Source organism: Epinephelus lanceolatus, chromosome 8 (assembly GCF_041903045.1).
Source record: "Epinephelus lanceolatus isolate andai-2023 chromosome 8, ASM4190304v1, whole genome shotgun sequence".
NCBI lineage: Eukaryota > Metazoa > Chordata > Actinopteri > Perciformes > Serranidae > Epinephelus > Epinephelus lanceolatus.
Genome location: NC_135741.1, coordinates 13,781,248 through 13,807,733, shown reverse-complemented (window position 1 = coordinate 13,807,733; position 26,486 = coordinate 13,781,248). Strand labels below are relative to the sequence as shown.

Genomic DNA, 26,486 nt, shown 5'->3' with positions numbered 1-26,486 from the left:
GTTAGTTAAAAGTTTTACCCCATTCACCTGTAGTGTCTCCCTTAATGACATTTGTGTCACAGACATGGCATTAACGGTTTTAAATGCTTGTTCAGTGCTGCACAACTTACACATAGTTTCACTTCTACAAGTTGCATTTATCATGGACTGTAAACCGTCATTTATACTTTGATTAGAATTCATCCTTGGCATGTGTTTGTGGTTAACTTCAGTGTTAGTGCTTCTTACCATGTGGTGCAGCTGAAAGTCTCCCTCTGTCCGCAATTTTAACACGTTGTCCCACTGCTTTCATGTTTGGTAATCCCCTCAGAAAGATGCTTGAAATCATGGAGAGCCTGTTTTAGGTCAAGTACCATCTCCTTCGAACAAAACACAAACCGGAAACAAAAACAAACGTCTACTCTAACAAGCTAACGTTAGCCGTTAGCTAAAGTGTTGCCGTTAAATCTTATTATTATTATTATTATTTTTACCAGAATTGTAATTTATAACAATATCCTACAGCTGGTGTGCGCCGAGGTGTTTAAGTTTTTCTTCAGATGGCAGACTTTCAAATGTGTGCTGTAGAAGATAATTATCCTTCACCAAGATGCTAACGTTACACTCTTTACAAGAAATACAATCAGCTTTGCGCATGCGCAGCGTTACTTTTCCCACGCTCGCGGGACTTGACCGTGAGCTGTGGATATCTCTCTCCTCAAAACACAATTTTAAAACAATATTTAGCTAAGATACTGTGCAGAGCCCTCAAACTCCCAGGCCTCTGGTAGAAGGAGAGTTATTCAATGTATTTTGAAAGAAAAAAAACATTGTGTCTCCTTAAAAGTAAAAAAATAGACCCTTAGGGCCCTAGAAAGGGGGTGAAAACCCCCAGGGGCATCCTGCCTCAAAATATTATTTAGTTTGATTATCTAGTACGTAGTCATATACAGTGGTGGACAGTAACAAAGTACATTTATTTAAGTACTCTACTTAAGTACAGGTTTTTTTTAACATCTGTACTTTACTTGAGTATTATTCTTTTGGATATTATATATATTACTTTGACTCCACAACATTTCTATGTAGGCTCTTGTTACTCATTACATTTGATGTCAGGGGTTCAAGCTGTTTCCATTACCTTCAACTCAAGTGATAATTTGACCCAGCAGCTTTCACTTTTATTGGTGTAATATTTTACCAGGAGTATCTATACTGTGATTCAAGTAATAGAGTTGTGTATTTTTCCACTACTGCTCATATGTGACTTAATATAGTTCATATCTACATATAGTAGTATAGTATTGTAGTTTCAACAGTGTCATTAGCACTGCTAAGCCAACATAATTAGCAAGCTCACTGGAAGAAGACATTCTGAAATAAAAACAATTAGCCTGAAAGAAAGGCTAAAAGGCTTCAAGATTATCCCTTAATGGCTCAGGGTTGGGGTTTTAGTTTATTTAGCTAGATAGCTCGTTTTCAGCTTTACAAGATTTTCATTTTTGTGCTGTAACATCAAAATTGGCCACTATAACCAATTTATTTCTCCCATCCCATCCTGCTAAAATCATATCCATATATATATATATATTTTATTGTACAGTAAATTGACTTTGTTGTTAAGGGGCGCATCTTCCTCCAACTTACTCTGTTGTTTCACATCTACAGTAACTGGTTCCGCTTTGTGTAGTCATGGGGCTTTTATTCTGACAGGTTCAGACCGGAAGTAGATGTGTAGTTGCTGCTAACGGAAAACCGACTGCCTGAGAGATCTGCAAATCACAACATAACGTTGCTCTAAGGAGGCTTTCTACATCTCAGTGAGTGAGATTTAATTTAGATTTATCAGAAACGATAAACAGGTCTGTTGTTGCTCGTTAGAAATCAAAATGGTGTTGATATAAAGGGTTTGTTTTAGATTGTTTGCCGTAAAACAACTTGTCAGTACCTGTGTCATCTGCCGGAGCAGCTAACGGTAACGTTAGCCTTGTTTATAGCTAGTAACGCAGGCTAATAGGTTAATAACTGCTAAGCTAAGTCTATGTGGAGCTTTTAAATAGGAAAGTTCATTGACAGTGGTTGTTATATTGTAGTCTGCTTGCTGCTGTCACGGACATTAGCAAACACCAGGAAACCAAGTGACCGCAGCAAACAGCGGTTTTTACGATAACGTTAACTTGCATGCTAACATGACATTAACTGCATTGAAGCTGATCATTTGAATGCTTAAAGTCTGTCTCAGTTTTGCTACTACGGGGCAAAGATATCCAACTAAGTAACTCATCGTCCTCACTACTTCCCTGATACGCTTATCAACTGTGTGCAAATGTTTCTCATTCCTTGTTCCATCAGATTTCTCGCTGATTAGGAAGGGCAGTGATACCATGTGGGAGTCACATGAACGACGAGAATGAGGCATAAACAACAAGGGGGCAGCTTGAGGAGAGAGCCGCTGCACAGTGTCTGCCACAGGGAGGGGGTCTGCTGCATGTAAAGGCCCTGCACAAGCAGCCCCCCTGTGTACCCCTTCTCCTTAACATATGCAATGAACATCACTACTGAGTCCCCTGCCACCATAGATGGAGATGTGGCAGTCGGCTATGTATTGGTGCCATTTCTCTTCATCACCATTGTCGGAATAGTTGCAGCTGTGGTAAGTGGTTAGTTGGTTTGGGTGGCATAGAGTGACCTACACAGAGCTGACTTCCTGAAAAACATGCTGTCAAATTCATTTGAAAAATGATACACTCACAGCATACATAATACTCACTGTTTTTTCTCTTTCAGGTCATGTACATTCGTAGGAAAAGGAGGTCGGTTTTTAATCTACCTACGTTGATTTCGTGGCACAATGCTTTTGTGATAAACTTGATTGCTTCACCTCTGTGACTCAGTGTAAGTCACTAAATCAATGTTTGCTTTATTCTATTTTGTCCCACAGAATCGACAGACTCCGCCATCAGCTGTTACCAGTTTACACGTATGATCCATCCGAGGAGCTCAATGAAGCCGAGCAAGAAATGTTGTGGCGAGAAGAGGACACGAGGGTATGATGCATCACTGCTTTTCAGACGTTTGTGTTCTCTGGAACATTTTAAACTGCAAGTGAGGCACATTGTGCTTGTGAAATCAGATGAAAATTGCCAGATCATCATTTAGAAAATGCAGGTTTTTTTCTATGACATGATAGCATAATAAAAATCTTTAAATTATAGTGCAACCATAAGGAAGGTAAACATTAGTTCTAAATGTAGACAGTTGGATTAGGCATGTCAGATCTTTATACAGCTGGCCACATTTTCCACAAAAGACACGTCTACTGTTGACTTGTTTTCTCTTAGTGTAGTTTTTTTTTATCTATGTGGTTGTCTGGTTGCACCATTCACGCGAACAACACACCAGTTCCTCAATTTGCTAGTCACTTCCTCATCAGTGTAAAACAGAGTAAAGTGTAGTAGTAGTGGTGAGAGTGGTATAGTAGAGAGGTTGCACTACTCCTTTTGTTTCCGAGCCTCAGATCCCTCACAACAGCAGTCAGTGGCTGGTTTTGGTTCCTCTCAAGTGGAAAAATATTCTATAAACATGGCTGGCACTTTTCTTTCTGCAACAGGATCAGTGTTTACGTTTGGTTAACAGCTTCCGAAAACCTAATCTGTTTTAATGTGCAGAAGTGGCTGTTATGTTATTCAAATGTTAAACCAAAAACAAGTCTTACCTGCTTCTGAAGTTCCTCTGATACTCCTGGTGGTACTAATGATCTAGTTTATAAACAGCTGAAACAGATAAAGAGTGTTATAGACCAAACAACTCAACAGAAGCTAAATTATTGGCCTGGTTGCAGTCAAAAATCATGCACTGAGTCATGACAAACACTAGATGGCAGTATTGGCCACGTTAAGTAAAACAATCAAAACTTGCTCATTTAGTTTAACTCTATGAAATTGGAAGGACAAAGCCATCACATCAAGTTCTGTGTTGGTTTAAGAGGATATTATTAAGCCCTCAAAGGGTCCATTCAGTCAAGTCACAAAACACAATTTTTCAGTTACCCTCACTAGATTACTATTTACTACAAGATAGTTTTGGTTTTATCTGCAGGGATTTCTGCTGCTAATCCAATACAAGATAAATATAAAGTTATATTTGATTTATTTGCTGAAAAAACTCAAAAGCAACATGTCTTTCCAGAAACAGTGTCCCTCTTATTGAGGATAATTCTAATACTTGTAACAGTAAGTATGTTTATATGGTATTCGGGTTTCAGGAGCATTCTTTGGACATGTATACAGTGCATTCAGAATATACGTCTCAACTGGGGTTCTGCAGGGCTGGGGTAGAGAGCACTTATATATTTTTAAAGATCATTTTTGTGGCAGTTTTTGCCTTATATGACACTACAGCTGACGAGAAATGTGGGAAAGAGAGTGGGGTTGACATGCAGCAAAGGGCTCAGACCTTTGAGGTGAGCTAGAGGTCGCACCGGGGTAGAGATGCACGCCCAAAAGACAAGCCCACATTTCTGGTTAGAAGAGAAAAACACAACTACCAAGCCTTGTGAAAGAATTGGACAAACTGGTTTTTAGAAATGCTCAAATATCGCAACACGGGCCTTTCAAGAAGGTGGCTGAAGGAATAACAGAGGGTGACTGTGTTCACACGGTCAAACAAGTCCGCCACCAGTGATACAACTATTTTGACACAAAGACGCAAAATGACAAGTGGCTCCAGCCGTTCCACTTGTCGGTATTTAAACATGATAAATGACATGTTAAGACATGATAATCGGAGCATGCACAGCTGCATGTCAATGGAAATATTAGTGAAATTTTCTTTTTTTCTTTTTTCTTTTAACCATGTAAACTTTAGGAATACTGGTAAAAACTGAAATATTTTGTGTAAGCCAAGGGTCTCATTTATAAACATTGCACACGCACAAAACGAGACCCGAAAGAGGCGTACACCACTTCGCACGGAAAAGTTGTGATCTATGAAAACAGATTTGATGGGAGAAACTTTGACCCATCCTTACGAACATTTTGGCTACAGGAAATTGACAATGCAGATGGTGAGGTGGAAGCCTGATTGGAGAAACTGATGAATATTTTTTGGCACACGCCCTTTTTTGCTTCCGTCATTTTTTGTGTGGACCCTACGAATTATTTTATAAATGAGACCCCAGGACACTGTCCCTGGAAACACACGCTTAAAATTTCAAATCTTGAACAAGTCATGCACAATGAAACATCATTTACCTCCATTGTTTTGGGATGGTGGCAGAAATTCCAGGTGCAGACATCTTGCAGTTTCAATGCAGAAATTGGAAACTATCATGCTGTGTTTTTGTGTGACATTAGAGTGAACTGACCCTTTATCATTGTCTGAATAATTCTACATGTCCTCATTATGTACAGTGTTAAAAGTCACAGTGCTAAACTGAGCTTGCATTTCCTGTCCTCAGATTGTACAAGGCTGGGCCAGAGGTTACCAACAGCGACGCCCTCTTCTCACCAAAGACGTCAATGCATGATGGTGGTAGTAAACCGTGGCAAATGACATTTGCAGTGTGGAGACAAACCTCAGCCACAGACATCAGTCATGTTTGAAGTCATGCACAAGATTTTCTTTGTTTATTTTCCTTTGCTACCGTCTGATCTTTCCTGTCTCATGTACAGACGAGAGTGACTGTTCATCTGCGTGGTTGTGATGCCGATCCTGTGTGCCTAACAGACCTTCAGTTTATTTATTTAACATTATTTATTCAAACCTTTTTTTTTTTACTGTGACGTGACTCAAAGTAAAGAAAGGTGGAATCTTTCTAGAGTTAAAGGTTCCTGTAGGTTTACTATGTTGTTTACATTCATACTGTTGTTGTGGGCAACGTGCGGCGAGTAGTCCTGTTCCTGTGGTTTGCAGTAGGCATTCGCACTGACTTTAATTTAGGGTGCAGAGTGTGGTAAGAGTACGCATGTTGTGCACTAGTTAGAAATCATCACTCCTTCTGTGAGAGGGTTTGTGATCCATGCCTGGGACGGTTGTTGTGTGGAGGCTGTTTGCAGTGTATTAAAAACAAATATGGCTTCTCTAGTGAAATGCTTTTAGTTTGCACTTGTTGACTTGAAACACTGAAGTATGACTTTTAAATTCAAAGTTTCACACTGATAAAGATAGATTTATAAGATAGATGAGCTCTTCAACTGAGGCTGGATGGATTTTATTTCACTTTCATTTTGAGTCAAAACGTTCAGTGCACCCTTTTTGGTTTTAATTTCCTCTGTAGAATTTAACTAGCTGCCACACGATCCCGATCTTTTTGTGGTTTCGCCAAATCCTATGACTCTTATCAATGGCATGAAAAGCCAGATATGGAAGTAAATAACACCAACCCCCTCTCATCCCCAAAATGAGCTGTGACTAGTGCCCTAAATATGTCCTGTCTACAAGGCATGGCACCAGCGCAGATTTACCTCCAGCTGAAGATGAATGCCATAGGTCTGACTGTATCAAGCACTCAGGAAACTTGCTTTTTTTTTTCTTCGTGATGAATTGTAATCCTTCCTGGCCTTTATTTGCCTCTGTGAATGTAAACCAAATACAATTGAACTGTTAAAACTGTTCTTGAAGGGGAACATGTCCTGGTTGTCTTGGACAGATAATTCCTGGACTTGATGTTAACAGGTTCGACATCTCGAGGTGTTTCAGAATGAGACATAGCTTTTTAATACATTGTCATCATCTCTGGACCTGTAACATGTTCCTCTGTGCTCCTTGGTCATCTTTACATCTCACTGTTCATTTTCTATGCATTACTGAATCAACTATGACCTAGGGTAGTTACAATTTAAACTGTACAAATATCCAGTCTTGACACTGAATTGCACTGGTGCAACATGTTTAACTTGTCATGGACAGCTCTGATCTCAGGTGCACATAAGAAGTCAAAGAACTACTGATATAATGTGAATTTGGCAGCACTGTTAAAAGACTGTTGTACCTGTTTGATGCTTTGAGAGTGAACTGACTGAGGCTGTTGATTTAAACATGGAACATATAAATAAAATAATGTAACTTTGTCTTGTGCTCATTGTCAATTGCAGCGTAATTAGCCTGGTAGTCCCAATGGTGTAAAGGACATTATAATGCATTCACGCATGTTTAACATTGGTTTAACTGTTCATTGATCTGGACCATAGATTCAATGATTGGCCCAATATTATTAATGCAAAGTCAAAACACATTATACATAGATAAAATCCAAATAATATACATCTTTACACCTTCATTTTAAGATCTCCACTGCATCTGCTATTCACGTCCAAGCGCACAGTCAAATAGTGCTAGCAGCCTAGCACAAGGCACATAATGGTAAGAAGAGAAGAAAGACAGGATATTTACCGATATCGTCATATATTGACAGCAGGCCTCGGAGTTGAATCGAGATCATACCTTGGCCCACTTTGCGATATCAATAAATAACAAATCGTGCTAAGAAGTGATAGATCATGATAAACCATTGGATTTACAGCAGTAATCATGGTTCCTATAGCTTAAAGTAAGAAACTTGAGACTTGAAGACTTTTTCAAATGTCAGTTGGAATGAAATTTTAGACCAACAACCAAAGTTAAAGAAAAATAATTGACATTAATTAACAAGTGTTTGTGCTTCTCATTTCTGCATGTGGGAATCCACTGCCTTGATTCCCTTAGTGCTGACTTTGGAGAGTTTTGAATAAAATACGCTCCTTGCCATTGCCTTAACAGGAGTTCACCCATGCAGTGAAATTTTGGTGACATAGCCCAACTTTTGTTTGCCAATTCCTGAGATTTTGCAATGCATCGTCAGAAACAAATTGTAAAACCCTACTTTCCATTAAGACTTTAGAAAGATTCAAGGCATTTTGCTACTAATCAAAGCCCTATTTTACATGAACGAAGTGAAGTCAATGACTTGAAGGAACCCTTCTACTGCTTAGTTGAGCGAATGGAAAAACAAAACGACAGAAAATTGACAAAGAAAATTCTCTTTATTGACCATTTCTGATACAAATTGTTGTAGGGCACCATAGAAATATAGACATTGTACATTTATATACGGTGTACATTAAAAAGAATGATCCCATCCTATTGAGTTTACAGTATATAAATGAACGGATGCAAGATGTTGGTATGTAAAATGACACCGGTATTGTCCAGAGTAGTTGGAGGATGTGGAAAAACAGAAGACACGAAATGTCCATTGTTTGACGTTATGAGTATGGCGAGGGTGGCTGTGTGTGTGTGCGGTAAACACACAGCGGCCGACGGAAACAGTTAAGTGGAAAGAGCGCCCAGTCTATCACAAACACACAAACATTTGTCCATGAAAATCTGAACCAACATTTCAGTGCACCAGAAGAATAAAAACACACCTGCTAATCTACCACAGTCAGCGAACACAGTTGTCAAGCTGACAGGTCTCCCTGACTTGCTTCACACATTTTTTTTTTAAAAAAAACAAACCTGTCTGCAAGCTCCGGTTATGAACGAGCCTAGAAGTGCTGCATGTGCGCACACAATCACAAACTTGGCTTCTTAGATACCTCATTACAGTCAGGTTTTAAAAAAAAAAAAAAAAAAAAAAAAAAACATGAACTTTGTAATAACGACATCTTTCCAACTCATGCCAGAGGTTACATTTAAAACAACAGAACCAGTTAAATGCAATTATATGGTAGAGTAAGCTGTTGAGTGAGGTATGAAATCCCAGGCCGTGTATCGCCTGTTTGCAGTTTTCCGGGTTTCGTAACTGAGGTTGTAGCAGCTTAGGTGTGTGGAAAAACCCAGTTAAGTGGACTGTGACTGCGGGTTCCCTGACACTTAGAAATACACAAACATTTTTTATCCTCGTAGCAGACAGCATACAACACACATCTTCGAAAGACTAAGAAAAGTAGATTAACTGTACTAAGTGATGACAGAAGCTAGGTGAAGCCGTGAGAGCTAGATGGAATGAAGAACGTACAGCCCTGTTGGATAGCAGTGCCACCGACTATCCTCTGTTACAATCAAACTCCTTGTTTGACCAATTGCAATTTGCCTTTGCGAGTGATTGGGTGAGCGCTTGGAAACCGAGGACCATGTGAAGACAAAGACGCCAATGTAACAGCATTTTGTAAAAGCTCCCTGAAGAAACGACACTGATGCTCTCAGCCTAGAACTCTGCCAACCCTATCCTTAAAAACACACATTATACCAAAAAAGATTTGAGTTTTATTATGACATGAAAAGCAGCACACTCATGTTTTTTTATATGGTATGTAACCCGAAGGAACAAAACAGTAAGTCTGATCAGACCGATTACTAACGATACACTTTTACATCTCCCCACTACACGCTGAGGACCGCGAAGGAAGTCTGAGAAGCATAACTATATCTAAACTGTCCTACAGGAAGGAAGGGAAGGTGGTAAATGCTTCTGCTCTACTGGTGAGACGGGGGCGAAATCAGTTAAGCAGATTAGAAACGGGAGAAGGAAAAAAAAACAAACACTTCTACCATCTGTTACCTATTCTCATCCTAAACGCTGAAGCTCAACTCCATCTATAATACGACGCAAAGGATAGGTTAACCACTTCACACGAACACACAAAAAAAAAAACAGCAAGTATAGGTAAAATTCACCTTTGTCCAGTACAAAACATGGAGAAAAATCTATATGCCCTACCATCTCAGATGCGGGTACAACAAATAAGTAACATTAAGCAGAGAAAATTTCCTACAAACCATCTTAAGGGGGGGGAAACGGAAACGTCCAGGCTCCGCGGAGCACGCTTTTGTCCAGTATAAAAGACTTGTGATAACATGACATGTAGAGAAAAGGGCTGTTACCTTTCATGTATTTCTTAGATCTATGCTTGAGCAAGGTCCATCGTTCTATCCAGTGCTGTTGCATGATATTTGTACTGTGTTAACCCTCCTTTTTTGGCAAAAGAGGGCTTTGTCGTGAACAGTGGTCATGTGGTGGCACTGGTGTTGGAGATACAGCCCAGTTCTGGTTAACAGTAAGTCAGTATGTTGAGTGAGGTAGCATGCGTTGTGAATTACTGGTCCTCTTCCTCTTCCTCCTCCTCAGATGATTCCTGGGACGCCTTTTCTTCCTTCTCCTGTGACAGAAGGGGGAAGAGAGGAAAAAAAATCCAGTCAGCCCTCGACTACGCCCACAAGGAAAATGCCTCTCAAGTGCCATCAACGTTTAGCAACAATAGCTGCCTGTGATTCATGTCTTAACCTAGCTGTTTTGCTTTTAATAACCCCAAACACCAGTATGAAGAAAAAAATATTATACATCTCTTTGATAAACCACTGTGGCATGAAGAACACCCAAGGGAAGGGGTGAGCCATCTGCAGTGAGGAGTGATTCATAAGACTGGTGAGTCACAATGAGGCATCCTGCTTTTGCTCCCTCGCTTTCCCTCCTCACACTCACTACTGCCCAAGATGTTCATTCATAAAAATGAGAGGGGCTGGTTAGGAGGGTAACGTTGGGTCATTCCTTTCTGTGACTAATTCAATCCAGACTTGTTTCAAGAGTACGCCCTAACCACTCATGCACATGACAGAATGTTACTACAAGGCCGCAATTTCTTCCTAGATTAAACATGCTTTTCTGACCTGCTCTGCAGTCTGGCAACTCTTCCTGCAGAAAGGAACTGCCGAGTTACTCAACGTTTGGATTAGATGGACTTTGAAAATAATTGCCGTGCAGATTCAGATTTGCTGACCAGGTAGACTTTGTGACCAAGTAGCTGCTCTAAATGAACACACTGTGCATGATACAAATAGCTGTGATGAGTAAAAATGACTCGTCTGAGGGGAAGGAGGCAGGCAGGGGAATTAGGGAAATGCAATTTCGCCCTGCAGACAGTCATACCAATCATAATTCAATTGGGAGAGGAATGGTTTAAACAAATGTGAGTGCTGAGTGTTCGTCAAGGGACTCTTACCTCCTTCTTAGGTCTTCCCCTGCGCTTTCCCCCTGCAGACGGAGCTGCTGCTGCCTTCTGTGAAGGAAAAAGTACATGTTGACAGAGCTGCGGGCGGGGCGCGGCGGTGCATTGTAACGCTCAGAGACCTGCTGATGTGCTCATTTAAAGCACAGACTTTTTAAAGGGGGATCAGTGCAACAAAACCTGTAGCATAAACAAGCCAAATCTCCACTAGACTCTGCTTCTAGCTGCCTGCAGGTGGCAGTAGCACCTCTGAAATGAGACAGATGGAAAGGGGGCATTGGGTTCATTGGCTATTATCTGGAAGGCCGACAGGAACTGCACACAGGGCACTCCAGTTCGCTGGCCACCTGGTCTGAGGCTCAGAGACAGCTGGTGGAACTGAGCGGAGACACAAACCCTCTGCAGCTCGGCCCTCGCTGCTAAACCTATATCATACATGCGTGTGTTTTACTTTCTCCGTCTCGCTCCCTTTCCCATACATAGCAGTGGAAGACCGAGCGCACGGGGGAGCTGGAGGGTTGGGGCGAGGGAGAAAAATCAGTTGTTGCTATGGAGACGACAGGCAGAGAAGAACTAGGGCTGTGTGCTGGGTGGGGGTGGAGGGGTGCTTAGTGTCAGCTTGGAAACAGTCTTGTGGCCTCTGCACCTGCACCGCACTGTGCATGACAAGCTGCAGGAAGCTGGAGGACAGGAAGTACAGAGTGAGCATCACTCAAAAAAAAAAAAAGTAAGGCAGTAAACCAAGGTCTTTACAATGGGAAACCCAAGCCAGGCTATTTCTGACAACAGGAGGGGGGGGGAAGCGGCTAAATTGCAGTCGGGCAATATATCACAAGTAACAGCAGGATGTCCTTTTAAGAGGATGAGGTTAGCTACTGTTAAAGTGGTCATCAACCATAAAGGAATCAGGGGTTAGAAAAGGGAAATGATTGTGAAGCTGTGCCTGTCTTTCTTGGCATGGACACCATCCCGGCTCAGGATGCATGCTAGCTGTTGCTGAAATTGTGACCTGTCGCCATGTAAAAACATGCCCGCAGACGGCATTGACTTACCTTGGCCTTGGCGCTTGTCTTGTTTTTGCTGCCCTTCGGCCGTCCTCTGGCCCTCTTTGGAGTAGGGGACCCACTTGGTTCCTGACAAGACAGTCAAAAGATAGTTAGCATACCGCACACATCTACATGATTTCAATATTTACAACACTTGACACATAATGAGGAGGAGGATAAGGTCTTCGTTCAAAACACACATGCTCACACAAAGTTCACTTTTCAAGGTCAGTGCAACACGTGAACTTTAAAGACTGACAGGTGCTCAGAGTCTGACATGGAAACAAACTATGGAAACTGTTGTCAACTTCACAAAAGATAAAACAACTGACCAAAACAGGCTATCTGGAAGCGAAAATGAAAGCAGCCACCCTGAGGTGTAGAAAGGGGAATTATCTGAGGGGGATTACCACCAGCTCCAAAACGCAAGGTAAATTCACCATCTTCATGTGACGATTTGTGGTTGGGAGCCCTGTCATGGCGGCCCTTCCTCCTGTTACACTCCTAAGTGTGTTTACAACCGCAGCTCGTAGCAACCGTGCAATTCAATACTAAAACACATGGCTCTGAGTGACAGCTATACGAGCCATTCTGTGCTTCTCCTCGGCTATGTCATCCATTACATGACGGGCAGAGGTGTGTCGTGATGGGGGGTTAATGCAGGTTTAAAGGTGTTGGGTTACAGGTTGCTTACACACCCGGTGAGACACACAGGAAGTTTGGTGTAGACTTCTACGCTTACACTGATAAGAGGTGAGCAAATGGTCACAGGGGCTCGCTGTGGCCATATCTTGATTCTCTGGCAGAGAGCTTATGTTATAGATATGCATGAGCACCTCACCTGCAGTGATATCCACCTGGAGCAGCTGTGAGCTAAGGTTAAAGCCCCCTCTTTTCAAAATGCATGCCTTGGTGATGTTCTCATGGCATGCACACTTGACACAATGACACTTTTCCATGAAATGAAGAAATTGGCACTACTTTACTTACGTCAGAGGTCTTTACCTGGGGCTGCTTGCGGGGTCTTCCACGCCCCCTCTTCTCTGTTGCCTCCTTCTCCTTCGGTGAGACTGTCCCCTTGTCGCTCATGTTTGCTTTGCTTTAGAGACCTGGGGGAGAAATCACACCGGTCAGGCTTGCTGCAGGACGAGGCATCATGTTCACACACACACATGCAGAGACAACACAAGGGCTATTAAACTCACTGACCGCAGCAGCAAACCAAAAATGACCGGGGCTAACCGCACGCCGGTAACACGTTTAACTCAAATTAATCCGCGCTTATTTCCAGGTCTATTTCTGTCTCACCCGCGCTCCGTTACACCGCCGACGGTGCCTCACCAACAAGGGATTGACACCGAACCGACTCCCATGATATCGCTGGGACTTTGTAGGCGGTCACAGGCCGCATAAATCTGCAAGCTTACTGAACCCGATGCTCCCTCCCCGCACCGACCGACCATGTTTAGAGGCCCTATGCTGTAGTTGTTGTGGCCTGCGCATGAAACTATCTCAGCATGTCTGCACGCCGGGGCCGGGGACATATCCACCGACACACACACAATGGCTCGTGTGTGCTCGGTGGGATTTGGTGTTTAAAACACAGCCTGCATGGAAATAAAATAGCAGTGGAAATGCAAGCGAGCGGCGGTGAGAGCCCGGGCCGGAGCAACAAAAGACGGCTTCATATTTAAAGCATGCAGCCTCCTCTCGCCGGAGCTCCGGCTCTGTAAAATGCATTAAAAACACCGTCCTGTCTCATCGAGCATGCAAAGTTTCCCCCAGCTCACCGTGTCGTTTCCTGCACTCACCTTCCTCGCTCCGATATAACCTCTGCTCTGAATTTAAGACCCAAATGTTTCCTTTAAGCCTGGCTGGTTGTACCCGGTTAAAAAGCCTTGCACAGATCTATAGGCTACAGCTTTTATTCGTCAGGCTACACACACAGCCCGCCCCTTTCAAATCCCAGCTCATGCACCGCTTAGAAAACCACCATGAATTACAAATACACAACACAGGCTTTATTTTTTTGATAAATAAGCTTTGAGATTCTTACCAGCAGGTTGAGAAGTTTGCTCTTTCGACGTCCTAAAAATAGCACGTGTGTCTTGTCTCCTGCAGATAATGGAAAAGGGCGCCAGCCAGGAGGAGTTTTGAGGCAATTTAAAGAGCCGCCCTCATGGGAGGGCGGAGATATGATAAAAAAGGGCCACCAACAGCACCACGGAGGCCCCGCCCCCTCACCATCACTCCCCAGGTTTAATAACAAAACACCAAAAAGCATGTGTAAGTTTCAGAATATACTTTCAGCTATACAAGAAAGTTTTATCAAGTACGATCTGGTGAGGAGGAGGATGCGTGTTCAGTATATCATCTATGTTTCATCGCTTTAAGTCCCCGAATCACCTCTGCCTTATTTATGATTTTGTGGGTTGGGCACAGTGGTGGAAAGTAATTACTTACATTTACTCAAGTACTGTACCTGAGTACAGATTTGAGGTATCTCTACTGGTTTGAATAAACAGTTATAGACGCCTGTCCCAAATATAGGTCTGCTGATTTCAGTGATTTAAGTTTAGTTTAGTTTATTTGTACATACATGTATAGACAATACAGTAAAAAGAAATTAAAAGTTAAAACATTGAGCAAGAGAGGTTAGAAGCCAAATATGGCTCATGAAGATACAACAATCACACAGAAAAAGAAAAAGATAAAAACAAAGATTGCATGATTGAATAAGAGTTACAGACTATGAAGACATACAAAATAAATAAAAAAATGAACAAATTACAAATGAATCAATGAAGTGTTCAGTCTTTGCACATTAGAGTCCTTATCAGATGTTTTTTGAATAACAATAATGTAGATGATGATTGTAGAGATGGAAGAAGGTTCTTCCAAAGAGACGGTCCTCTGTATTTCAATGAATACTGATTGAGAGAGATTTGACAATATGGAAGATAAAGGTCTCTAGAGTGTTGAGTACTCAAGTATTTCCATTTTATGCTACTTTCTACATCTATCTAACCACATTTCAGAGGTAAATATGGCACTTTTTACTCTACATTTATTCTAAAGCTTTTTGTTTCCAGAGCCACATGCAGCTCTTCAGACCCTCTCCAGTGGCTCCCTGTGGCTTTGACATAAAACTATATGGAAATGAATCATGATTATTTTTTATTATTCAGATTTTCATTTGTCAGTGTTATAGTCCTGAAGTGATTATTGCATTCAACAAATGTCAAAATGTGAAGCCTGTACGTCAAATTCAAAAAACATTTTCACGATTCATCACCAAAAATGTGCGTCATACGTCTACGACCTGGTGCCTCTGCCTCAAAATTTTGCTTAACTTCAGTAGCGTTGGCTACTTGGGGTCTGTCTAGCATGGCAAGCTGTGTATTCTAAATCTAAAATAGAGGTTTTAATACTGTGTGGACAGATTTATTTGCTTTCACCTCACCACCAACGCTGCAAAGACAACTGCAGAGTAGCACCTTGTAGTAAATCATATTAATGAATGTTCATTTAGGCGTAATCGTAATAATGATGGGTTCATTTAGACTTAACAGACTGTTACCTTTATTCAAATATGTTTTATGGCTCCAGACAGATTTTATTTTTTGGCCAGTAATGGCTCTTTAACAGTAAAGGTTGCCCACCCACCCAGCAGTATATACAGCAATCTAAACTAGCTCCACCTTCACCAGCTGCAACATTAAAGTGATGAACACATAACTGTATCAATAATAATAATAATAATAATAATGATAACTTGAATTTATATAGCGCCTTTCAAGAAATCCAAGGACGATAATTATAATTCAATAATATATATGATTCTGTAACAGGCTATCTTCATGATGAGTACTTTTCTTTTTGGTACTTTACTTTGGAGCCTATTCTCGCTGACAATGGGTGAGAGGCAGGGTACACCCTGGACAGGTCACCAGACTATCACAGGGCTGACACATAGAGACAGACAACCATTCACGCTCACATTCACACCTACGGACAATTAACCCAGCCTGCATGTCTTTGGACTGTGGGAGGAAGCCGGAGTACCCAGAGAAAACCATGCTGACACGGAAAGAACATGCAAACTCCACACAGGGGGGCTCCTCCACCCAGGGTTCAAACCAGGAACCCTATTGCGGTGAAGCGGCAATGCTAACCACTTTACCACCATGCCACCATTATACATCATACGTATGATTATATATACCCAGTAAACTTCATCACAACAGTCTCACTTTGCTCTTTTTGGTCTCCACTGCTCTGGTATATTTTTATTGTATTCTTATTTAAGGTTATGTAACTCCTATTATTGATTTCTGTCACTTTCTATACTTGTCTGAATCTATTTCCACCCTCGTGCTGCTTCCTCGCTGGGGATCTTAGATGTATCGTAATTCTGTATGCATGTGGTCAGCAGTACATACCACAGTCTCCACAGTGATGGAGGGTGAACTCTGACCTCCCCCAGTGTAAACACAGAGCAGTTTAAAGCTCAGAGAGCCATTTCTTGTCATTTTCCTCTTAAAGCATTATCTTCTTCAGTGATGGATGACTTTTTCAGATTCTTTACTGGAGTAGAAGTGCAACAATTTGCCCCAATGCAACAAGTCCTGTCACAATGTTAAGTAAAAGTAGGCTATGTGAGTCAGTGAATTTTTTTTTTTTTTTTGCTGGGAGATATGTGATGTGGTACACTGTTACATATGGCATTATTGGATTAGGATATTACTGTTCTAGTTGTTTGAGGTGGAGCTAATTTTAATCTACTTCATATACTATTGGATGCTTTAATGTTTAATGTTGTGGTTGTACAATCTTATTTTAAAAAGTAACACAAAGCTACGGCTGTCAGATAAATGTAGTGGCACAGAAATATAAAGTACAATAATCTCTGAACATGGCTGCTGCAGAAACCATGTACTCTCTCTTTCCACCTCCAAATGATGATACAACTTTCTCTCATAACTTATAGACTTCTCTTGTGCTATCTGAAGGTGTAGTGTCAGCTGTTTCTAAAATGAAATCTTTTATTAAACCCTTTAAGATACTTTTTTTCATGATTTTGAAATCACATTTCTGTCTTAAAGCAACACTTCACTCCCCAAATGACCAACTGTATCATAATTACTCACCCTGTGTCACACTGAGGTCATGAAGAAAACAGTGGATGCCTCCACTGGGAATGAGGAATCCAAAAAAAGGGAAAGTTCTTGATGAATTTGAGTCATACGCAACCGTGTTCAACAACAGCAAAACTTTATCAAACATCAATTTAAACACGCTCACACAACCTGTGCAGTATCATCCAAGTTGCATTTATCCAGTTGTATACTTCGTACGTCCCATAACATCCCAAACAGACCACCCTTTAAGGACAGGGAACTGAACTTCCGTCAAACTTACATGTCCTCTCTTCAAAGCCAGACTCCATTGATAAAAACAGTAATTTCACCCCACTGAGCACTAAAGCTGCTGGTGTACTGCTGCCTCCATCAGATAGCTTGTTTGTCTTATTGTGTGACTTCAATGTTTTAAAGGGTTAGTTCTGATTCACCAAAGTTACACAATAACACCAACAAACTACCAATCGAGGCGGCGTTAGACCAGCAGCGTCTGTGTTTATCTAGGTAAAATTACCGTCTTCGTCAATGGATTCTGGCTTTGAAGAAAGCGTAGATAAACTTCCCTATCTGTTTAGTTCGTCACTGGAAAGGGCGGTCCGTTTGGGAAGTACTGATCATACGACTGGATAAAGACATTGCATATGCTTCATGCGTTATGTATGACTTGTGAACGGATGTTTCGATATAGTTTTGCTGTTGTTAAACGCAGCCACCTACGACTTCAATCCATCAAGAATTTTCTCTGTTTTGGGATTATTTGTTCACCGTCGAGGAATGTGAGAAAAACAAAGGTTTCTTCACGAAGTCAGCGTTACACAGGGTGAGTAACTGATATACAAATGGCCATTTTGTGGGGGAAGTGCTCCTTTAATGCAGGAAAATGGCCCAAGAGATATATAACACTAATATATATGATAACATTGAATGAGGATTTTACGATGGAAGTTGGTTGAGTTGGAGCTAAATTCAATCTGCGTCATATATTGTTGGATAACTGATAACATGTTTTGGTTGTAAATTCTTATTTAGTAAAGTGACAGGTACTGACAGCTGTCATAGAAATGGAGTGGAGTAAAAAGCACAATAACTTCCTCTGAAAGTAGTGAAGCTGAAGTATACAGACGCATAATCTCTGAGCATGATTACTCAATTACTTGCTCTCATAAGTTAGAGATTTGTATTTTGGTGGTGCTTTAATGGTTTTAATTGCCCTTGTGCTATCTTAAGGTGTTATGTAGGTTGTTTCTAAAATGAAATCATTTATTTAACTGCATTAGAATTGTTATTCTTGATTTTATTCTGTCTTAATTTTGATTTGTGGACTATTTGTGTTTCCAGTTTTATTTTATTTTACTTATTGTTGCCTATCACCAAAACAGTCTTGAAAAAGGGTGTTTATTTAAATTCAATGAGGCTTTCAAAGTGGAAAACAACTTAACTGACAGTGACTGACTTGTGAAAAAAGAACATTTTGGTGGTATTGAGTAGTGAAGAGGAGAATGTCCATATTTTTTTGAAAAATTAAGCCACACAAAGTAAAGAGCACTAGAGCAAACTCGCGTTACTCTTCTGTACTTTCCTCATTGTTCAATGAAAATGGCTGCAGATTTTTTTCCATTTCCAGTACCTCTGAAGAGCAGGCATCAACATATGTAATGGAAGTGATTTCAGCTGTAATGGTACACAATATTTCAGTAAAAGTACAGTCAAATTCACAAAAAAAAGCCCCTCGATTACCCAGTGAGAGCTATATGTCACTATAGAGTTATTTCTTGAGTATAAGCAAGTACTTGCGCCCCTACTCTATAGGACATAATTCATTCCTAATTACGCTTCTGGGTCTGCTTCTACCTTTCCTACTACTGCCACTTTCATTCATTCAGACGCAGGTGAACCCTCCATGTTGCTCCCACCTGGTGCTGATGGGACCACTTTGCATTTAAAATGAATGAACATCTGACATGTATTGCATGGGTGTGGTGGAAACAGACGAGACAAGGTGAAGGTACAGAGACACTCCGCACTGCTCTCTAATCAAACCACCACCTACTGGTACTTTCACACGAGGGTTTCTGATGTAAATGAACAGCCCATCTGGAGTTGATGGCTCCTCCACTATGCAATTGAAAACAGATACTGAGAATGCAGAGTGACCTGAAAGTGGTCGGGATGAGACCATTTGTGCGTATTTCGCCTCTCCATCTGTTTGGTCAGGACTTATCTCAAATAGCAAACTTTAAATGAGTGTGTCAGCCCTGAACCGTTCTGAGCTGCATGTAGCAGACAGATATCAGTATACTGTACATACATGATGAGAGGAGTGGGAGTTTGGTGAAAAGGGGATTGGATAGGGCATGAATGGAGAGAGCGCTTTTCTCAATGAGTCCAATGTTCTGCTCAGCATGTGCTTGTGCCTTGCATGCCCCCCCCCCCCCCCCGCCTTCCCTCCCCATTTCTTACTCTATTCATTTCCTTCCTCTGTCTTCCACAACTACTTCAGCCCCATCCCCCACCCTCACACATCTCTGCCATACCCAGCCCCTGGATGGAGACAGGGAAATAGGTCCACCGTGTGTGTGTGTGTGTGTGTGTGTGTATGTGTGCATATGTGTGTGTGTGTGTGTGTGTGTGTGTGTGTGTGTGTGTGAGGAATGTTGTCAACCACTGGCACCACCTGGAGACCAATGAGGGGACTGGATAATGTGAGAGATGATGCAAAACAAATGTTGGCTTTTACTATTTAGTTGTGAAGTGAAACAGTTGTCTACAAAAATTGCAAAATCAGTGCAGAGACTGTAAACTGATAACAGAGCAGCAGAGCGGGGTTTTATCCTGCGTATGAAGAGAATGTGGGACATGTCAGCACTTTGAATGCTTTTGTCTGAGTCACTCTCAAGGACAGAATAATTTTACAGGATGGAATTAAACGTCCTAGAAAACAGTCGTCTTCTCTTGAAAATGTAATCAGGTCAAAATCGTGGTGAAATAAGGTCAGCGTTGTCATGAAATTCTGCTCTCAATCAATAGTCCAACTGGTTTTGTCACTTTGTCTCTTGGATTTCGAGGAATGAGGTTCAGACCCTGTTTAGACATCTACAGATATTTTTGAAAACTGATGTTAATCTCCAAGTTTTGGCCTCTGGTCTATGCATAACAGAGTTTTAGGTCACTGAAACTGAGTTCAGATTTCTTCAAAAATGTGGTTCCTGTTTATCAATGTGGACATGTAAAACGAAGTCTTTGGGAAACAATGACATAATCTCCCATTGTTGCCTTGTGTAATGTGGATCAGCACATTCTCACTCAGACCTCGTCACATATCGCCGCTTCATCATGGACTCTCCATGTCTACATATGACGTGCAAGGTAGCCTAGGTGCGTCTGTTGTTCACGTTCTGGGGCGCCGTGTCAACTTAAGCCTGTTACGTACATTCTGTCTTTTCAAAATACACTTCCATTTTCACAGGAAATGTGCAGTTTGCATACAGTCTCTTTCAAAATAAAGGTACTACATCGGCACAACACCGCATTTTTGATATTTTTTTTCCATCAACAACAAAAACACGTGGCTACGCTGAGCCAACATATGCAAATGGTTTGTCTTAACATTCATACAGGAAGTGAACACTGACCTCCCAGATAAAATTCAGTGATGGTTGGACCCTATTCACCACCCTCCCTCCCACCCAACTTTAACTTTTCACCCCCTTAACTTATGCTGTTGTCCAGCTGCATTTGCCCGCGATGCCATCAGGTGATGTTACACACTGACGGCACCCTGCCTCAAATCCTGGTGATGGGAAAGGATGGCTTTTTTCGTTGCTGATGCGGAAATGACTGCCCAAGTGCTAGTATTCCATGACTTAAGAATGAGACCGGCTGTGAGAATAAGCGAGAGGCAACAACAACAATGGCAGAGTACCGGTTTGCTAACGTTTTGTTAGCACTGTTTAATCTAATGACAACTTTACGCTTTTAAACTTGGTATTGCTGCACCACTTCATGGATGAATGAAGGTGTGTGCTGCACCCTGAGTTTTTGTACCACTTCAGTGTCCATGGTTAAAAGTCTACCCGAAACGGCGGTTTTGGATCAGGACCGATCCAACCATCAGACAGTGGGGTCATTTCCAGAGTAGGATTGCTGTTGATGAGGAGTGGAAGTAAAACTTGAGCATCTCTAGAGCAACATTCTAATCTCTGAGTACGCGCCGTCATCCTTATATCGAAAAGGAATTACGAGTGATGAAACCTCCAGTTGATGATTTGGAAAAGGTAACTTTAACCTGTACAATTAACTACCTTTGTGATGAGGGGACAGGGCCTTATTCTGACATCATTTATATCACGATCATCAAATAGATTTACACCAGCTAGTAAATTTAAACTGAGTTTACGCTAAATCATAAAACTGCGTCTTTTTCACAAACTGGCGGATAAATGTTTTCTGTAACGGAATGACCAGATCTTAACCTGTGGCACAAGAAAGCCCAGGAAACAAACCGGTGAGTCAGTTTGAATTTAAATGCTAATCAAACCGTCCAAGAGACAAACACTTCCACATCAGACGCCCTCTTCAGAGCCATCTCCTGGCTCGTGAACTCTGCTGCGGCTCAGGGCAGACAGAATCCTATTAACCATCAGGGGGGTCTTGGCCCACTTTGGCATGCTCACCCCTCCCCCCACCTATGTCCTCCTGCCCCCCCCCCCCCCCCCCCCCCCCCTCCTATATGCTCATCCGTCTTCCCCTCCAGCATGCGCTCTCACTCATTCTAGCAATCCATTTTTAGGCGCTGTGTAAACCGCAAGAGTGCTGCAGCCAAACCAACTAACAGATGTGGAGAAAAACATCCTATTCCTGCCTGTGCTTGGGTTTCCCCCTGCTTGTGCTGCTGTTGGCCCTGGATGAGCCTGAACATGACTAACACACACATACACACACGCCATTCACATCCTCCCTCTAAAGAGGAGGGAAAAAAAGGAGCAGGAGAGACGGATGGAGGGAGAAAATCCATCGGGAGGGGAGAGGAAAAGTGTGGGAGCAGTTGAAAGGCAAGGTGGGCGGGGAGATGGGAATATGTGTGTGGGTGTCTTTTATACTTATGCGAGGGGGCGGATGGAGGTTAGTGGGCGGGGGATGGGGTCCGGCTGATTCAGTCCGCTCATGAGTAGTATCTGACTCACACAAACACAGGAAGTAGCGCGTGCTGCTTGTTTAGCAGACACAGCACTGTATTTATGTGATACTCCTATACGCGGGGAATAATAGGAGTTCTTACACTACCTAATTTCACCTCGGTACGTCGGTCACTGACTCAACACTCCACTCTCCCTTTCAAATAGTTTCATATCCACATCCTGAGATTTTTGGACCAAGATCCAGCGGGTGCATCAGTCATACTGTGACTCAAGCTTGTGAAATTTGTACGGGTGAAAACAGTGCCATATTTGAAACTTCCTTTGGCAACAACAGCCTTTACGTGCCAATAGGTCCCTCTTTTATATGTTTTATATTTATAATGATTTGCTGTTCTATCAGAACCATATGCTCAAGCAGAGATATTACAGTATACATCTGCTCAGTTTCTTCTTCTAATTCATTAGGTCATTTTCATCACATCCGGTCCGATCAATCATGTGTATTATTACTAAGAATCGTGCAGACAATGGAGCTTTTGCAACACAAAATCTTCAAATCACACTTGACTCCTTCTTTCGCATTGTTTCCATACAATCATTTTATCCCTGAGGGCAGACTCTCTTTGCCTGGCGCCTCCACAGAGAGGTCAGAGGTCAGGGTCAGCTTCAGTGCAGCACCTCTCTAGCTGACAGCAATTATGTCATGACAGATTTTTACTACAACAGCATTTTAAATATCTCATATAACAAACACGATTCTGTCTCAGAAGCACCGTGTCCTTAAGTTGAACTATTAAGGTCCATGTAATCTGTATCTGTAATCATGGGTAATACGGGGCAGTCTGCTGTCTTTACCAATAGGTGGCAGACACAGATTAGATTTGCAAAATAACACTGGGGCCAACACCATGTGACATCTCTGAGAAATGACACCATCTTGTGGTGATGCTTGTTCATGCATGGTGCTTGTATGTTGAGTGAGAAAGTATTTTTTCCTCCCCTTTAGCGCTGTAGTTGGTAACTTCCATGACAAAAAATGTCATATCTGCTGAAACTGTGACTATATTCAAACACTACTAAATGAGACAGACAGTCTGCCTACCTGTCGCTATGCAGTGCTTCTAATGGCCTTTCAAAAAGTGAATGAAACAATGACAGTGCTGCCCTCGGGCAGATGATACAGGACAGTTAAAACAAGGACAAACAGGTTAAAAAACAGCTTTTATCCATAAGCAATAATTGCAGTTAATGAATTCACAAAGGCTTGACTGTGGAAATATGTTGAGTGCAATATAAGGGATTTGTGCGATAGATGGAATGCCATTTTTAAGTGTAATACTGTAATACTTTTACTATATGGTTTGTTATTGTTTTTTTAATAGGCTCTTTTTTACTTATATTTGCACTGAGGAGGTTGCATTCAATTTCACTGTACATGTACAATGTTTATTCTATTCTAGGAGTCTCTAACACAATTGTCAATCATGTCAATCATTGCTCGCGAGCATCGGTCAAATGGTCAAACTAGGCAGCGATGATCAAATATGAATCAAGATTCTGTTGCTGCATTGCATACTTTTCACCTCAGATATTCTCAGAAACATATTTTAGTGTACTGTTTAGCTGTAAAATGAGACAGTTTACTCCGAACAGTGGGTGGTGCTTGGCACACCATTTAACTGTATCCAACATGGCAGCAGGGTGACAAACTTTCTCATTTTACAGCTAAACATTCATTCATTATTCATAACCACTTATCCTGTTGGGGGTCGCGAGGCGGCTGGAGTCTATCCCAGCTGACATTGTGCAAGAGGCAGGGTACACCCTGGACAGGTCCCCAGACTATCATAGGGCTGACACATAGAGACAACCATTCACACTCACATTCACACCTACGGCCAAATCAGAGTCACCAATTAACCTGCGTGTCTTTGGACTGTGGGAGGAAGCCAGAGAAAACCCACGCTGATATGGGGAGAACATGCAAACCCCACACAGAGGGCTCCTCCACCTGAACCCTCTTGGAACCCCACCATGCCGCCTACAGCTAAACAGTGCACTAAAATATGTTCCTGAAAACACCTGAGGTGAGAAAAAGGCAATGCAGCAACGAAATATTGATTCATATTTGATCAGCGCTGCCTAGTTTGACCACAGTTCAGTTTGACTCCTCTGCTCTAATTGGTTGTTTTGGTGCACCATGGTTGATTCTAGCAAATGCCATTAGAAGCAGTAGGAGGAGGGACTTTTTTTTTTTCCATGGACTATCTATCCCATGTACTTCTTCCAGAATAAAGACACAGCTTCAGAAAACATGACACATAGAAGTTAACAGGTGTAGCTTTTAAACATTTCTTTCACTACTTGTTCACATGTCAGAGGGGAAAAATTCAAGGAGAAGTCCTCTCCACCCTCCGCTGCCCACTGTGAACAGACTTTCTCTGGAGACATGCATCTGTTGTATTGATGTTCATACCTCTGCACGTGTCACCTCAGCTCTGGTTGTCAAGTTATTCTCCTGGCAGCAAAGCACACCGGTGATTATGTCCAGCAGAGGGTAGTCTTACTCTGAGGAAATCCGTTTCAGCACCAATTCATCACCTGAATCTGAGGTGTAGCAGGTTTGCTGTCACTAAGGAATAAAGACAATGCGGTAAACATGAATCAATGACATCATCTCATCATGTAGAAATCATTGTGGCATTGTGGTTTCAAGACAATCCATCCTCTCCAAACAATCCCTTAACGACTCTGAGAATTTCCTGATGTCATAAAGTGTTAATTTACAATTAAGGCTGTTCCAACGAATCCAGTTTTGCAGGTTTCCTCCCATTTTCTCATTCTACAGTGTGATTTAAAGCCTGCCCTCTAGAAATGACAATCAGAAGCAGGCGAATTAAGTTACCACTTAATTCAACTGACCCTCATCAGGTCTAAATCCAACTAAAGCAGAGAAAGCAAAGGAGCTCTGTCACCCTGACGGATGAGCGTGTGTTCAGAGCTGTTGGGAGGAGTAACAGATGAGAGTCACCTTGGCGATCGTGCATCTGGACTTTTAGAATTCACGCTCTCTCCTCTCTGTCTTACCTGATTGATCAAAAGGGAAGGGGACCCGCCTGCCCATTTTCGGGTCTGTCAAATCCCCGTGTGGCAGCTGCAGCCCCCTGAGAAAGCGACTAGCCTGAGCTGCATCTGTGCCGGTTACTTATAGAGGCGATCCGGGCTCGGTTTTATCACTGTTTTTTATTTCCATTGGGAACGCTGAGCAGATTCTCTCTGCAGAGAGCTGATGTGATGACCACAACAACAAATAAGAGGCAGGCTTTACAGTTGGGGATAAAAGGTTTACAAACTCCTCCACAAAACAGGGTCCAGGCTCAGCTGCAGAGTTCAGTCACTTCAGCCGTTTGTCTTATTGATTGCATCTTGACTGGCATTCCCCGGTCAGGCAAATTGGAAAGAGGGCACTCTTGCCTCTCGACCAAAATAAACAGAACGTGTTTGAACAAAGAGTGGCTAGATATTTTGAGGATATCACCAAAACCTAAGAGGAAAGGAATATATTCAATTTACCTTGTTTTCTACATTGTCTATGCGCTATAATTACATCTACTCCAGCCATCCAACACCTCCCATCTCTCACTGATTTATTTTAGACTTCAGAAAGGTATTCCAGAGCCATAGAAAACATTTATATGATTGTTTTTTCACAGGCTGAGTAGTACTCTTGTGACAAATCATCGAAGCCTCATATGTAAAATTGGTGATCCTTTAAGGCCCAGACACACCAAAGTGACATCAAAGAACTGGTGGTGACGAAGGTTGACTGTTGCGTTGCCTCATGTTGCCTGTGCTGCAGCCAAAAAGTTGCACTTTAACACAGCGCAAAGACTACAGCTAACGACCAGCTAGCAGTGGCACTCTATATTCGTCACTCAAAAAGGGAAACCGGAAGAACGACCGAACAGACCCAAGATGCTAGTTAGCCAGTTAGCACATTAACAACACAACCTGAGGCTGAAAGAACAAATGATATTTACTGCGAGCTAGTGAATGATATCACAAACAATTCCAAAGCGTTTCTGCAAAGGAGCTCAATGACTAGAAATAAGGGCTGTCAAAATAATGTGTTAATTTCGATTGATTAATCAAGGAAAAAAGTAACGCATTAAAAAAAATTAATGCTGATTAATCATG

The 26,486-nt window shown here is 41.8% G+C and overlaps 2 protein-coding genes across 5 annotated transcripts; one reads left to right on the top strand and one right to left on the bottom strand.

Moving 5' to 3' along the window:
• The first annotated feature begins 1,689 nt into the window (after window positions 1-1,689).
• Window positions 1,690-7,049, top strand: smim29 (small integral membrane protein 29). Its single transcript, XM_033628177.2, has 5 exons — window positions 1,690-1,799; window positions 2,332-2,632; window positions 2,767-2,792; window positions 2,921-3,026; window positions 5,438-7,049. Exons 2-5 carry the CDS (start codon window positions 2,525-2,527, stop codon window positions 5,504-5,506), a joined length of 309 nt encoding a protein of 102 aa, XP_033484068.1. The 5' UTR covers window positions 1,690-1,799; window positions 2,332-2,524; the 3' UTR covers window positions 5,507-7,049.
• Window positions 7,050-7,981: 932 nt separating this feature from the next.
• hmga1a (high mobility group AT-hook 1a) lies at window positions 7,982-14,176 on the bottom strand. 4 transcript variants are annotated; one of them, XM_033630189.2, is made up of 5 exons: window positions 14,067-14,176; window positions 13,001-13,119; window positions 12,017-12,097; window positions 10,959-11,015; window positions 7,982-10,118 (listed from the first exon to the last, which is right to left on the bottom strand). In XM_033630189.2, the coding sequence occupies exons 2-5, from the start codon at window positions 13,097-13,099 to the stop codon at window positions 10,056-10,058; spliced, it is 300 nt and encodes a 99-aa protein (XP_033486080.1). In that variant the 5' UTR covers window positions 13,100-13,119; window positions 14,067-14,176; the 3' UTR covers window positions 7,982-10,055. The 4 variants fall into 4 exon arrangements, with proteins under 4 accessions (XP_033486080.1, XP_033486082.1, XP_033486083.1 ...); XM_033630191.2 differs by having other exon boundaries at window positions 13,016-13,119; XM_033630192.2 differs by lacking the exon at window positions 14,067-14,176 and adding an exon at window positions 13,822-13,941 and having other exon boundaries at window positions 13,016-13,119.
• Between the last annotated feature and the right edge of the window lie 12,310 nt (window positions 14,177-26,486).

What these genes read in the sequence shown, in the direction of transcription:
- smim29 (XM_033628177.2), top strand. Translation starts at nt 2,525, where the DNA reads ATGAACATCACTACTGAGTCCCCTGCCACCATAGATGGAGATGTGGCA. An exon ending in TCGGAATAGTTGCAGCTGTG is followed by an intron (nt 2,633 to 2,766) that starts GTAAGTGGTTAG and finishes TTTCTCTTTCAG; the next exon opens with GTCATGTACATTCGTAGGAA. An exon ending in TACATTCGTAGGAAAAGGAG is followed by an intron (nt 2,793 to 2,920) that starts GTCGGTTTTTAA and finishes TTTGTCCCACAG; the next exon opens with AATCGACAGACTCCGCCATC.
- hmga1a (XM_033630189.2), bottom strand. Translation starts at nt 13,099, where the DNA reads ATGAGCGACAAGGGGACAGTCTCACCGAAGGAGAAGGAGGCAACAGAG. An exon ending in CCCAGGTAAAGACCTCTGAC is followed by an intron (nt 12,098 to 13,000) that starts GTAAGTAAAGTA and finishes CTGTCTTGTCAG; the next exon opens with GAACCAAGTGGGTCCCCTAC. An exon ending in GGGGAAGACCTAAGAAGGAG is followed by an intron (nt 10,119 to 10,958) that starts GTAAGAGTCCCT and finishes CTTCTGTCACAG; the next exon opens with GAGAAGGAAGAAAAGGCGTC.